This window comes from Salvelinus sp. IW2-2015, unplaced genomic scaffold (genome assembly GCF_002910315.2).
Source record: "Salvelinus sp. IW2-2015 unplaced genomic scaffold, ASM291031v2 Un_scaffold3706, whole genome shotgun sequence".
Classification (NCBI taxonomy): domain Eukaryota; kingdom Metazoa; phylum Chordata; class Actinopteri; order Salmoniformes; family Salmonidae; genus Salvelinus; species Salvelinus sp. IW2-2015.
Genome location: NW_019944983.1, coordinates 24,523 through 37,721, shown reverse-complemented (window position 1 = coordinate 37,721; position 13,199 = coordinate 24,523). Strand labels below are relative to the sequence as shown.

General features: G+C 41.4%; 1 protein-coding gene across 1 annotated transcript in view; it reads right to left on the bottom strand.

Annotated features, from left to right (window-relative positions):
* Positions 1-3,364: 3,364 nt before the first annotated feature.
* Positions 3,365-13,199, bottom strand: part of LOC112076363 (insulin-like growth factor 2 mRNA-binding protein 2) — a 17,520-nt gene continuing 7,685 nt past the window's right edge. The window contains 7 exon segments of the mRNA XM_024143167.2: positions 3,365-4,748; positions 4,959-5,072; positions 5,207-5,338; positions 5,725-5,783; positions 5,786-5,798; positions 7,735-7,808; positions 7,811-7,853. Of these exon segments, the coding sequence (XP_023998935.1) occupies positions 4,650-4,748; positions 4,959-5,072; positions 5,207-5,338; positions 5,725-5,783; positions 5,786-5,798; positions 7,735-7,808; positions 7,811-7,853 (534 nt within the window). The 3' untranslated portion in view covers positions 3,365-4,649.

Below are 13,199 nucleotides of genomic sequence, written 5' to 3'. Positions count from 1 at the left end.
TCATCGCGCACTAGTGACTCCTGTGTCGGGCCGGGCACAGTGCACACGCCAGGTGTTTCCTCTGACACATTGGTGCGGCTGGCTTCTGGGTTGGATGTGATTGTGTCAAGAAGCAGTGCGGTTGGGTCGTGTTTCGGAGGACGCATGGCTCTCGACCGTCACCTCTCCTGAGTCTGTACGGGAGTTGCAGAGATGAGACAAGACTGTAACTACCAATTGGACACCACAAAAAGGGGTAAACATTTTTTTTTACAGAGAAATAGCATTATATTTGGTCAAACACAATTTTTTCCAACAGTTTGCTAAGAGCTGGCAGCAAGCTTATAGGTCTGCTGTTAGAACCAGTAAAGGCCGCTTTACCACTCTTGGGTAGCGGAATTACAAAGACTTTCCTCCAGGCCTGAGGACAAAGACTTTCCTCTAGGCTCAGATTAAAGATATGACAGATAGGAGTGGCTATAGAGTCAGCTACCATCCTCAGTAGCTTTCCATCTAAATTGTTTATGTCAAGAGGTTTGTCATTATTGATCGTTAACAATCATTTTTCCACCTCTCCCACACTAACTTTACAAAATTCAAACTTTCATTATTTGTTTTTTTATGCATGAATATAATTGCTCACTGTTTGTCGTGGGCATTTCCTGCCTAAGTTTGCCCACTTTGCCAATTAAATAATCATTAAAATAATTGCCAACAAATAGTTTTGTGACGAATAAGCCATCTGATTCGATGAAAGATGAAGTTGAATTTGTCTTTCTGCCCATAATTTAATTTAAAATACTCCAAGGTTTTTTCCCCATCATTATTTATATAATTGATCTTGGCTTCATAATACAGTTTCTTCTTCTTTTTGTTGAGTTCAGTCACATAATTTCTCAATTTGCAGAAAGTCAGCCAGACTTATTAGCCACTCCTGTTGCCCCATCTCTTTCAACCATACAGTTTTTAAATTCCTCATCAATCCATGGAGTCTTAACAGTTCTAACAGTCAGTTTCTTAACATGGTCATGTTTATCAATAATCGGACAAAGTAATTTCATAAAGTGCTGCATCTGGATGCTCCTTATTAATCACATCAGACCAACAAATATTTTGTATGATCTCTAATACACTATTTTAGGCCCAGCTGTTGTAACGTTGTCTTTCCTGGATATAGCCACTTAATTGTGATCACTGCATCCAATGGGGACAGATACAGCTTTAGAACAAAGTTCTACAGTAATAGTAAACATGTGATCAATACATGTGGATGATCTTGTTCCTGTAGTGTTTGTAAACACCCTGGTAGGTTGATTAATAACCTAAACCAGATTACAGGCACTGGTTACAGTAAGAAGCTTCCTCTTGAGCGGACAGCTTAATGAAAACCAGTCAATATTCAGGTCCCCAAGAAAGTAGACCTCTGTTTACATCACATACACTATCAAGCATTTCACACACATTATTTAGATACTGACTGTTAGCACTTGGTGGTCTATAGCAACACCCCAAAATAAAAGGCTTTAGATGAGGCAGGTGACCCTGCAACCACAACACTTCAATGACATAAGATCTTCTCTAAGCATTACAGGGATATGACTCTGAATATATACAGCAACACCTCCCCCATAAGCATTCCTGTCTCTTCTATAGATGTTATATCCTTGTATTGCTACTGCTGTATCATCAAATTAATTATCTAAGTGAGTCTCAGAAATGGCTAATATGAATGTTATCTGATGTGAGTTGGTTATTGATTTCAGTAACCTTATTTCTAAAGCTACATGTATAAAAAAAAATATGAATATGAGCTATTTTCCTAGAGAGAGACATAATACTGAGAAGAGCGAACAAAGCAAGAGAAAACAATATACATTCGGCAGTCCATTAATCAATTTGTGTGTGTGTGTGTGTGTGTGTGGGCACTGCGGTGTTGAAGCTATGAGCCCATAGGCTCGGCTCTCTCATCCCTTCCAGGCTTCTGGGAGGGAGGACAATGAGGCTGTCATGTCCTCACGCGCTCTGGCAGCTTTTATGGCTGGGATCAGTTTTTTTCCTCTTCTGGCGCACAGCTTCAGGATAGTCCTTGTTGAGGAAGATATACGTTCCTCTCAAGTTCTTGGCTCTTTCTAGAACAGCTACCTTGTCCTTGAACCTCAGGAACCTGACCACTATCGGTCTGGGCCTATCACCTGGGTTGGTGATGGGTTTTTCAGTTCTGTTGGTGCGCTTCACCTCAATCTTCCTGTGGCCCATCTTCAATTTCTCAGATCATTTCCCTCACTTTGTCCTCAGACTCCGTCCAGGTCTCATGTGGAGATTCTGCAGTTCCGTCCACAACCATGTTGTTTCGCCTTGATTATCCCTTTAGATAACAATGATGTAAACATCTGATTATCATGGACTCACATACAGAACTGATGTCCTCTCTCAGTGACTTACAGATTGCTGTCATCTTGCCGTTATCCTGTTTCAACTCATCGAGTTGACCCTGGGAGAACTGCACACTGTTCTTCAGGTCCTGGACCTCTCTGGTCAGGTCGTCCATTCTTTTATTAGTCGACTCCACCAGTATTTGGACAAAACACTTGAAGCTATTTTCTGGTTGTAACAACTGCTTGTAGGTATTTTTTTGTTAGTTTTAAAAGATCCTTCACGTGTGATAGACACCACTGGCACTGTCCTCAACGGGACTCTCACCGGCTTTGGTCTCTGTCATGGTAGCTAGCAACAGGTTACTCCTCGCAGTTCCAGACAGGGCAGGTCACGGGGAAGATTGAAAACAACAAACAGCAGGGATCTAGACAGCCACAAACCCGGGTCAATCAGCGGTCCCAGCCACAATGGCTAACCGCGTCGCGGACTGCGTTCGAGAACACCCCGCTAACTTGATATGCAGCTAGGCTAGCTGTGACAAATAGCTCCTCAGACCCATCCTTGGTCGGCAGGATCACTGGAAAGAGACAAGCAGTCCCAGCAACTATTCCCTATATAGTGCACTACTTTAGATAGACTACTTTAGGCCCTATGGCACCCTATTCCCTATACTTTAGACCGGGGATGTCCTTAGCCCCTGGCGGCGTGGATGTCCTTAGCCCCTGGCGGCGTGGATGTCTTTAGCCCCTGGCGGCGGGGATGTCCTTAGCCCCTGGCGGCGTGGATGTCCTTAGCCCCTGGCGGCGGGGATGTCTTTAGCCCCTGGCGGCGGGGATGTCTTTAGCCCCTGGCGGCGGGGATGTCCTTAGCCCCTGGCGGCGTGGATGTCTTTAGCCCCTGGCGGCGGGGATGTCCTTAGCCCCTGGCGGCGGGGACGTCTTTAGCCCCTGGCGGCGGGGACGTCTTTAGCCCCTGGCGGCGGGGACGTCCTTAGCCCCTGNGTCTTTAGCCCCTGGCGGCGGGGACGTCCTTAGCCCCTGGCGGCGGGGATGTCTTTAGCCCCTGGCGGCGGGGACGTCCTTAGCCCCTGGCGGCGTGGATGTCTTTAGCCCCTGGCGGCGTGGATGTCCTTAGCCCCTGGCGGCGTGGATGTCTTTAGCCCCTGGCGGCGGGGATGTCTTTAGCCCCTGGCGGCGGGGATGTCTTTAGCCCCTGGCGGCGGGGACGTCCTTAGCCCCTGGCGGCGGGGACGTCCTTAGCCCCCGGCGGCGGGGACGTCTTTAGCCCCCGGCGGCGGGGACGTCTTTAGCCCCCGGCGGCGGGGACGTCCTTAGCCCCCGGCGGCGGGGATGTCCTTAGCCCACCTCCAAAGATTCAGAACAATATGTTTTCTTGTTTGTCTTTTTTGTTGGATATTTCTTTGACCTTAAAATGCAAACAACTAAAGATCTGAGTCGAAGAGGCATCACTACCTGCCGTTGACGCTGTTGTTGACACCGTTGTTGACACTGCCGTTGACACTGCCGTTGACACCGTTGTTGACACTGCCGTTGACACTTTTCCCCTTATCCCATATACAGGGCCTATTGGGCCCTGGTCTAAAGTTCCCCTTTTTACTGAAAGTTCATTTCAATCTAGGAAATATCCAGTTTTGTTAGATACTAAGCTACAACATGCACTGTCATTCCATCTGCTGTGTAACCGAATAACAGTCCATAGTTTAGTGTATACCAGTGTATGTCTACAGTGCTTTGGTCAACAGTAGTGCACTATGTAGGGAATAGGGTGCCACTTGGAAGGCACCATGTGTTCTACTCTGTCTTAATACTGTTAAGGATACTGACTTCTATTATTAATGTGAACCACAAGCGTCTCTGACAGAGTCCTTCTCCCTGAATCACACCATCATTCTACTGAACTAGAGAACTACCTTCACAATGCCATCATGTCTGTTTTGATTTGGTCTGTTTGTTAGGCCTACTGTATGTTAGTTAGCCTGCTTCCATCCTCCTTAATCTTGTTTTTTTATATATGTGTTGTATTTTAACATTTCCGTTAGATTTCTCCTCTCCCCGTCCTCTCTCTCCGCTCTGTGCTGTAATGCCCCAAGCCTTTGACTCTCATCACTTTTCCCCCGATCAATTAAGTTCTTTGGTTTTGTTCCTGGTCTGCTGTTCTGCTTTGCCTTGTCCCATTGGCTGGTCTGGTCGTCCGTCCAGGTGGGAGGGCTACATTCATTGGCTTGTGCCCGCTGGAGAGAGAGAGGGAGGGAGCCGCCCCGCTCTACCTGCTGGTCACTTAGAGTGGTGCATGCTGGGAGCTCCCTGCTGCTGGTGTTTCTGTTCCTGCTGTTTCACCTGCTGGATGATCTCACGGATCTTCCTCTGAGCAGACTGGAAGAAACATATATTTTAGCATTTAATAATGTCAAAGTGTTTTGACTTGAATATTACACTGGTCCTGTGTGGCACAGTTGGTAGAGCATGGCATCCATAGGGAAATGTATGCACAGACACCTGTAAATTACATTGGAAAAAAGTGTCTGCTATATGGCATGTTATGATATGTTATATATGACTAGAGCAGATAATACATGATATCACCTGACTGGCGAAGAAATGGCCGCTGATCTTTACGAAGACCTCATCGTTCTCGTCTGGCGTTTGGTCTCGTGGCACGATGACCTCCGCACTGGTCAGATTCTGCAGCTCATTGACCTAGAGAGGACACAAAGGTCAAAGATCATGACCCCTGACTGGAAAGACACTGACCGCATTTCAAATAGCACCACCCCCGGCTCTGTGACACCCACTGCACGTACAGGCGTTATTGTGTAGTTGTTGTTACTCACGGTTTTGCCCCCCTTGCCGATGATGCGTCCCGCTGCATTCGAGGGAACTTTGATATGTGTCTCTAGCTTCACTTCGTCCCTCGCTGTGAAGAAGTTCTCCTCTTTCAGCTTCCCAAATATCCTGCCCTGGGCCTGAAGGACACAACACAGGAGAAGGTACTGTGTATATGAAGTAAGCTAGTACTGCCCTGGGCCTGAAGGACCACACAGGAGAAGGTACTGTGTATATGAAGTAAGCTAGCTAGTACTGCCTGGGCCTGAAGGACCACACAGGAGAAGGTACTGTGTATATGAAGTAAGCTAGTACTGCCTGGGCCTGAAGGACCACACAGGAGAAGGTACTGTGTATATGAAGTAAGCTAGTACTGCCCTGGGCCTGAAGGACACAACACAGGAGAAGACATATGGCAGTGGAAACGTAGGCTACAGGCTGGTACAGGTGAACTGAGTCTGACATGGCTACGGCCGGTACAGGTGAATGTTGCTAGCTGAAGATGTTGACATTCACGTGTGTTTACCTTAAACTGAGCTGCTGGAGGTCCGGTGTTGATGACCATCCTCTCAGTGACGCCAGGGTTTCTGCTGGGGCGATCTTGGGGACAGGGAGAGGTTAGAGGGTCACCACCTCAATAATGCCTCAAAGAAACTCTGAGTCACTGAGTGTTACGGCCAAAGTCGACCACATTGCAATATTCACAGCCAGACCTGAGCCAAAGCTGTTGAGAGAACATGCCTTCCTCTTTAGGATGCCTGGTCCGTTACGGTTAGAGAGGATCTTTAGGACGCTGGTCCGTTACAGTTAGAGAGGATCTTTAGGAGCTGGTCGTTACGGTTAGAGAGGATCTTTAGGACGCCTGGTCCGTTACGGTTAGAGAGGATCTTTAGGACGCCTGGTCCGTTACAGTTAGAGAGGATCTTTAGGACGCCGTCGTTGTAGGACGGCGCTGTCGTTACGGTTAGAGAGGATCTTTAGGACGCCTGGTCCGTTACGGTTAGAGAGGATCTTTAGGACGCCTGGTCCGTTACGGTTAGAGAGGATCTTTAGGACGCTGGTCCGTTACGGTTAGAGAGGATCTTTAGGACGCCTGGTCCGTTACGGTTAGAGAGGATCTTTAGGACGCCTGGTCCGTTACGGTTAGAGAGGATCTTTAGGACGCCTGTCCGTTACGGTTAGAGAGGATCTTTAGGACGCCTGGTCCGTTACGGTTAGAGAGGATCTTTAGGACGCCTGGTCCGTTACGGTTAGAGAGGATCTTTAGGACGCCTGGTCCGTTACGGTTAGAGAGGATCTTTAGGACGCCTGGTCCGTTACGGTTAGAGAGGATCTTTAGGACGCCTGGTCCGTTACGGTTAGAGAGGATCTTTAGGACGCCTGGTCCGTTACGGTTAGAGAGGATCTTTAGGACGCCTGGTCCGTTACGGTTAGAGAGGATCTTTAGGACGCCTGGTCCGTTACGGTTAGAGAGGATCTTTAGGACGCCTGGTCCGTTACGGTTAGAGAGGATCTTTAGGACGCCTGGTCCGTTACGGTTAGAGAGGATCTTTAGGACGCCTGGTCCGTTACGGTTAGAGAGGATCTTTAGGACGCCTGGTCCGTTACGGTTAGAGAGGATCTTTAGGACGCCTGGTCCGTTACGGTTAGAGAGGATCTTTAGGACGCCTGGTCCGTTACGGTTAGAGAGGATCTTTAGGACGCCTGGTCCGTTACGGTTAGAGAGGATCTTTAGGACGCCTGGTCCGTTACGGTTAGAGAGGATCTTAGGACGCCTGGTCCGTTACGGTTAGAAGGATCTTTAGGACGCCTGGTCCGTTACGGTTAGAGAGGATCTTTAGGACGCCTGGTCCGTTACGGTTAGAGAGGATCTTTAGGACGCCTGGTCCGTTACGGTTGAGAGGATCTTTAGGACGCCTGGTCCGTTACGGTTAGAGAGGATCTTTAGGATGCCTGGTCCGTTACGGTTAGAGAGGATCTTTAGGACGCCTGGTCCGTTACGGTTAGAGAGGATCTTTAGGATGCCTGGACTGTTAGTCAGCTGTCAACAGAGACCGTTTGTAGAGATACAGAAGTCTAAGATCCTCAGCAGGAGTCCAGAAAGCCCAGTGACTCAACAACCCTGACCACAGAAACGTGACTCAACCAACCCTGACCACAGAACAGTGACTCAACCAACCCTGACCAGAGAACAGTGACTCAACCAACCCTGACCACAGAACAGTGACTCAACCAACCCTGCCCACAGAACAGTGACTCAACCAACCCTGACCACAGAACAGTGACTCAACCAACCCTGACCACAGAACAGTGACTCACCAACCCTGACACAGAACAGTGACTCAACCAACCCTGACCACAGAATAGTAAGATTCAAGAGTTGGATGATCCTGAGATGCTTTCAAGGCCCTTTGCTTTCCTTAGGCGCAGTAACAACATGTTCTAATGTAAATAGTTTATGATTTGCTGAAAGGAATAAGAAGTACTGTAAGAAAATATTTTCAGCCTGGTGTTGAAAAAGGAGATGTCGTCCTACCTTGATGGAGGCCCCAGCGAAGCGTGCTAGCTGTTTGATGTGCTGCCCCTTCTTCCCGATCAGGGCCCCTACAGCTGGGTTGGGATTAAGAGATACACCACCTCCTGCTCTGGGGACTGCTGAGAGAGACAACACACAGAATGTCTCACATTAATAGTTCACCTCTGCTCTTGCTTCTATAATTATACATTTAAAACCAAGGTTATTAGAGTAAACTGAAAATGAACTAAAATAAAAACCATAAATTGTTTAGTTTTTGTCATCTAAACTTTGGTCAAAAATCTTAATGGGGTATTCAAGTTTCAATGTCACATTCACAAGCCTTTCTTGCAAACTCCAAACCCAACAATGCGATAATAATTAACAATGTATTACTAGAAACACACGATAAATAAGAAGAAATATGAAGAACACAGGAAGTAAACATCCAGTTCCAATACCATCCTATATACAGTCAGTTAATACCATACTATATACAGGGTCAGTTAATACCATACTATATACAGGGTCAGTTAATACATATATATACAGGGTCAGTTAATACATACTATATACAGGGTCAGTTAATACCATACTATATACAGGATCAGTTAATACCATACTATATACACAGGATCAGTTAATACATCCTATATACAGTATCAGTTAATACCATACTATATACAGATCAGTTAATACCATACTATATACGGGTCTTAATCACCAGTATATACAGGTCATTAATACATACTATATCAGGGTCAGTTAATACCATACTATATACAGGGTCAGTTAATACATACTATATACAGGGTCAGTTAATACCATACTATATACAGGTCAGTTAATACCATACTATATACAGGCAGTTAATACATATACTATATACAGGGTCAGTTAATACCATACTATATACAGGGTCAGTTAATACATACTATATACAGGTCAGTTAATACACATACTATATACAGTATCAGTTAATACCATATATATACAGGGTCAGTTAATACCATACTATATACAGGAAAAATCAGTTAATACCATACTATATACAGGGTCAGTTAATACCATACTATATACAGGGTCAGTTAATACCATACTATATACAGATCAGTTTAATACATACTATATACAGGGTCAGTTAATACCATACTATATACAGGATCAGTTAATACCATACTATATACAGGATCAGTTAATACATACTATATACAGGATCAGTTATACATACTATATACAGGTATCAGTTAATACCATACTATATACAGGGTCAGTTAATACCATACTATATACAGGGTCAGTTAATACCATCTATATACAGGATCAGTTAATACCATCCTATTACAGTATCAGTTAATACCATACTATATACAGTATCAGTTTAATACATACTATATACAGGGTCAGTTAATACCATCCTATATACAGGATCAATTAATACCATACTATATACAGGGTCAGTTAATACATACTATATACGGGTCAGTTAATACATACTATATACAGGGTCAGTTAATACCATACTATATACAGGATCAGTTAATACCAATCCTATATACAGGATCAGTTAATACCATACTATATACAGGGTCAGTTAATAACCATACTATATACAGGATCATTAATACCATCCTATATACAGGATCAGTTAATACCATATATAACAGGGTCAGTTAATACCATACTATATACAGGGTCAGTTAATACCATACTATATACAGGGTCAGTTAATACCATACTATATACAGGGTCAGTTAATACCATACTATAATACAGGGTCAGTTAATACCATCCTATATACAGGTCAGTTAATACCATACTATATACAGGGTCAGTTAATGCATAATATATACAGGGTCAGTTAATACAATACTATATCAGGGTCAGTTAATACCATACTATATACAGGATCAGTTAATACATACTTATACAGGGTCAGTTAAATACCATAACTATATACAGGGATCAGTTATACCATTATATACAGTTCAGTTAATACCATCCTATATACAGGGTCAGTTAATACCATACTATATACAGGGATCAGTTAAATACATACGTCAGATCAACTAACAGGTAAAGTTAATACATACGCTATATACAGGGTCAGTTATACCATCACTATATACAGGATCAGTTAATACCATACTATATACAGGGTCAGTTAATACCCAAACCTATATACAGGGATAGTTAATACGCGATACTATATTACAAGGTCAGGTTAGTACATAACTATATACAGGGTCAGTTAATCCCATACTATTACAGGTCAGTTAATACATACTATATACAGGTCAGGTTAATACCATCTATATACAGGGATCAGTTAATACCATACTATATACAGGGATCAGTTAATACCATACTATATACAGGATCAGTGTTAATACCATACTATATACAGGGTCAGTTAATACCAATGCACTACTATACAGGATCAGTTAATACCATACTATATACAGGGTCAGTTAATACCAATAACTATATACAGGGGTCAGTTAATACCTACTATATACAGGGTCCAGTTAATACTACTATATACAGGGTCAAGTTAATACCATACTATATACAAGGATCAGTTACACGCGATACTATAATACTGGATCAGTTAATACCATACTATATACAGGCAGTTAATACCATACATTACAGGTCAGTTAATACCATACTATATACAGGATCATTAAATACCATACTATATAACAGGGTCAGTTAATACCATACTATATACAGGATCAGTTTTATACCATACTATATACAGGGTAGTTAATACCATACTAGTATACAGGATCAGTTAATACCATCCTATATACAGATCAGTTAATCCATCCTATATACAGTCATCAGTTAATAACAAATACTATATACAGGATAGTTAATACACATAAACGTAATACAAAGGTCAGTTAATACCATACTATATACAGGGTCGTTAATACCAATTACTATATACAAGGGTCAGTTAATACCATACTATATACAGGATCAGTTAATACATATACCTATATACAGGATCAGTTAATCCATACTATATACAGGGTCAGTTAATACCATACTATATACAGGTCAGTTAATACCATACTATATACAGGATCAGTTAATACCATACTATACCTACAGGGTCAGTTAATACCTACTAATATACAGGGTCAGGTTAATACCATACTATATACAGGGTCAGTTAATACGCATACTATATACAGGGTCAGTTAATACGCATACTATATACAAGGGTCAGTTAGTACCATACTATATACAGGTCAGTTAATACCATACTATACTACAGGGGTCAGTTAATACCATACTATATACAGGGTCAGTTTAATACACATACTATTACAGGTCAGTTAATACATCACTATATACAGGATCAGTTAATACCAATCTATATACAGTCAGTTAATCCATCCTATATACAGGATCAGTTTACATACCATCACTATATACAGGTCAGTTAATACCATACTATATACAGGGTCAGGGTTAATCGCATACTATATACAGGGGTCAGTTAATACCATACTAATATACAGGATAGTAAATACCATAATCTATATACAGGATCAGTTAATAACCATACCTATATATCAGGATAGTAATACATACTATGGGTATGTAATACCATACTATAATACAGGATCAAGTAATACGCATACTATATACAGGTCATGTTTAATACCATATATAATACAGGTTCAAGTTAATACCATACTATATAACTAGGGTCCAGTTTAACCTACATATACAGTCATAACCTCAATTAGTATCAAGAGCATCATGTAAGTTAATACCATACTATATACAGGATCAGTTATACATACTTCATTACAAGGTCATTAATACAAATACAGGGTAGTTAATACCATACTATATTACAGGGTCAGTTAATACCATACTATCATACAGGTCCATTAATACCATACTATATAATACAGGATCAGTTTAATACCAATACTATATAGCAGCGGTCAGTTAATTAACATACTATATACAGGGTCAGTTAATACATACTATATACAGGTCAGTTAATACCATACCGAATTACAGTTACTAATACAGGTCAGTTAATACCTACTATATCAGAGGTCAGTTCAATACCATAACTATATACAGGAGTCAGTTAAATACCATACTATATACAGGGTCAGTTAATACCATCCTATATACAGGTCAGTTATACCATACTATATACCAGATCGTTAATACCATACTATATACAGGTCAGTTAATACCATACTATATACAGGTCAGTTTAATACCACCACTATATACAGGCATCAGTTAATACCAATCTATATACAAGGATCAAGTTAATCATCAATACGCAGTTAAACCTATATACAGTATCAGTTAATTCCATCCTATATTACAGGATCAGTTTAATACCATACTATATACAAGGTCAGTTAATTACATAACTATACATCAGTCGTTAATACCATACTATATACAGGGTCAGTTAATAACCCATACTATATACAGGATCAGTTAATACCATACTATATACAGGATCAGTTTAATACCATACTAATATCAGGGTCAGTTAATACCATACTATATACAGGATCAGTTAATACCATACTATATACAGGATCAGTTAATACCATACTATATACAGGATCAGTTAATACCATACTAATATACAGGGGTCAGTTAATACCATACTATATACAGGATCAGTATACCATAACTATATACAGGATCAGTTAAATACTCATACTATATACAGGTCAGTTAATACCATACTATATACAGGATCAGTTATATACCATTACTATATACAGGGTCAGTTAATACCATACTATATACAGGTCAGTTAATACCATACTATATACAGGAATCAGTTTAATACCATACTATATACAACAGGAATCAGTTAATACCATACTATATACAGGATCAGTTAATACCATACTATATACAAGGATCAGTTAATACCAATCTATATACAGGATCAGTTAATACGCAATCTATATACAGGATCAGTTAATACCATACTATATACAGGATCAGTTAATACATCCTATACAGCGATAGTATACCATACTATATACAGGCGTATTTAATACCAACTATATACAGATCAGTTAATACCCATACTAATTACAGGGTCAGTTCAATACATACATATATACCATGTCATCAGTTAATACCATACTATATACAAGGTCAGTTAATACCATACTATATACAGGGTCAGTTTATTCACATCCCTATTACAGGGTCGTTAAATCACGTACTATAAGGGTTCAGTTAATACCATCTAATATACAGGGTCAGTTCAATACCATACTATATACAAGGTCAGTTAACTACATACTATATTACAGCGTCAGTTAATACCATACTATATACAGGTCAGTTAATACCATACTATATACAGGGTCAGGTTATACCATACTTATATACAGGTCAGTTAATACCATACTATATACAGGATCAGTTAATACCATCCTATATAACAGGATCAAGGTTAATACGCA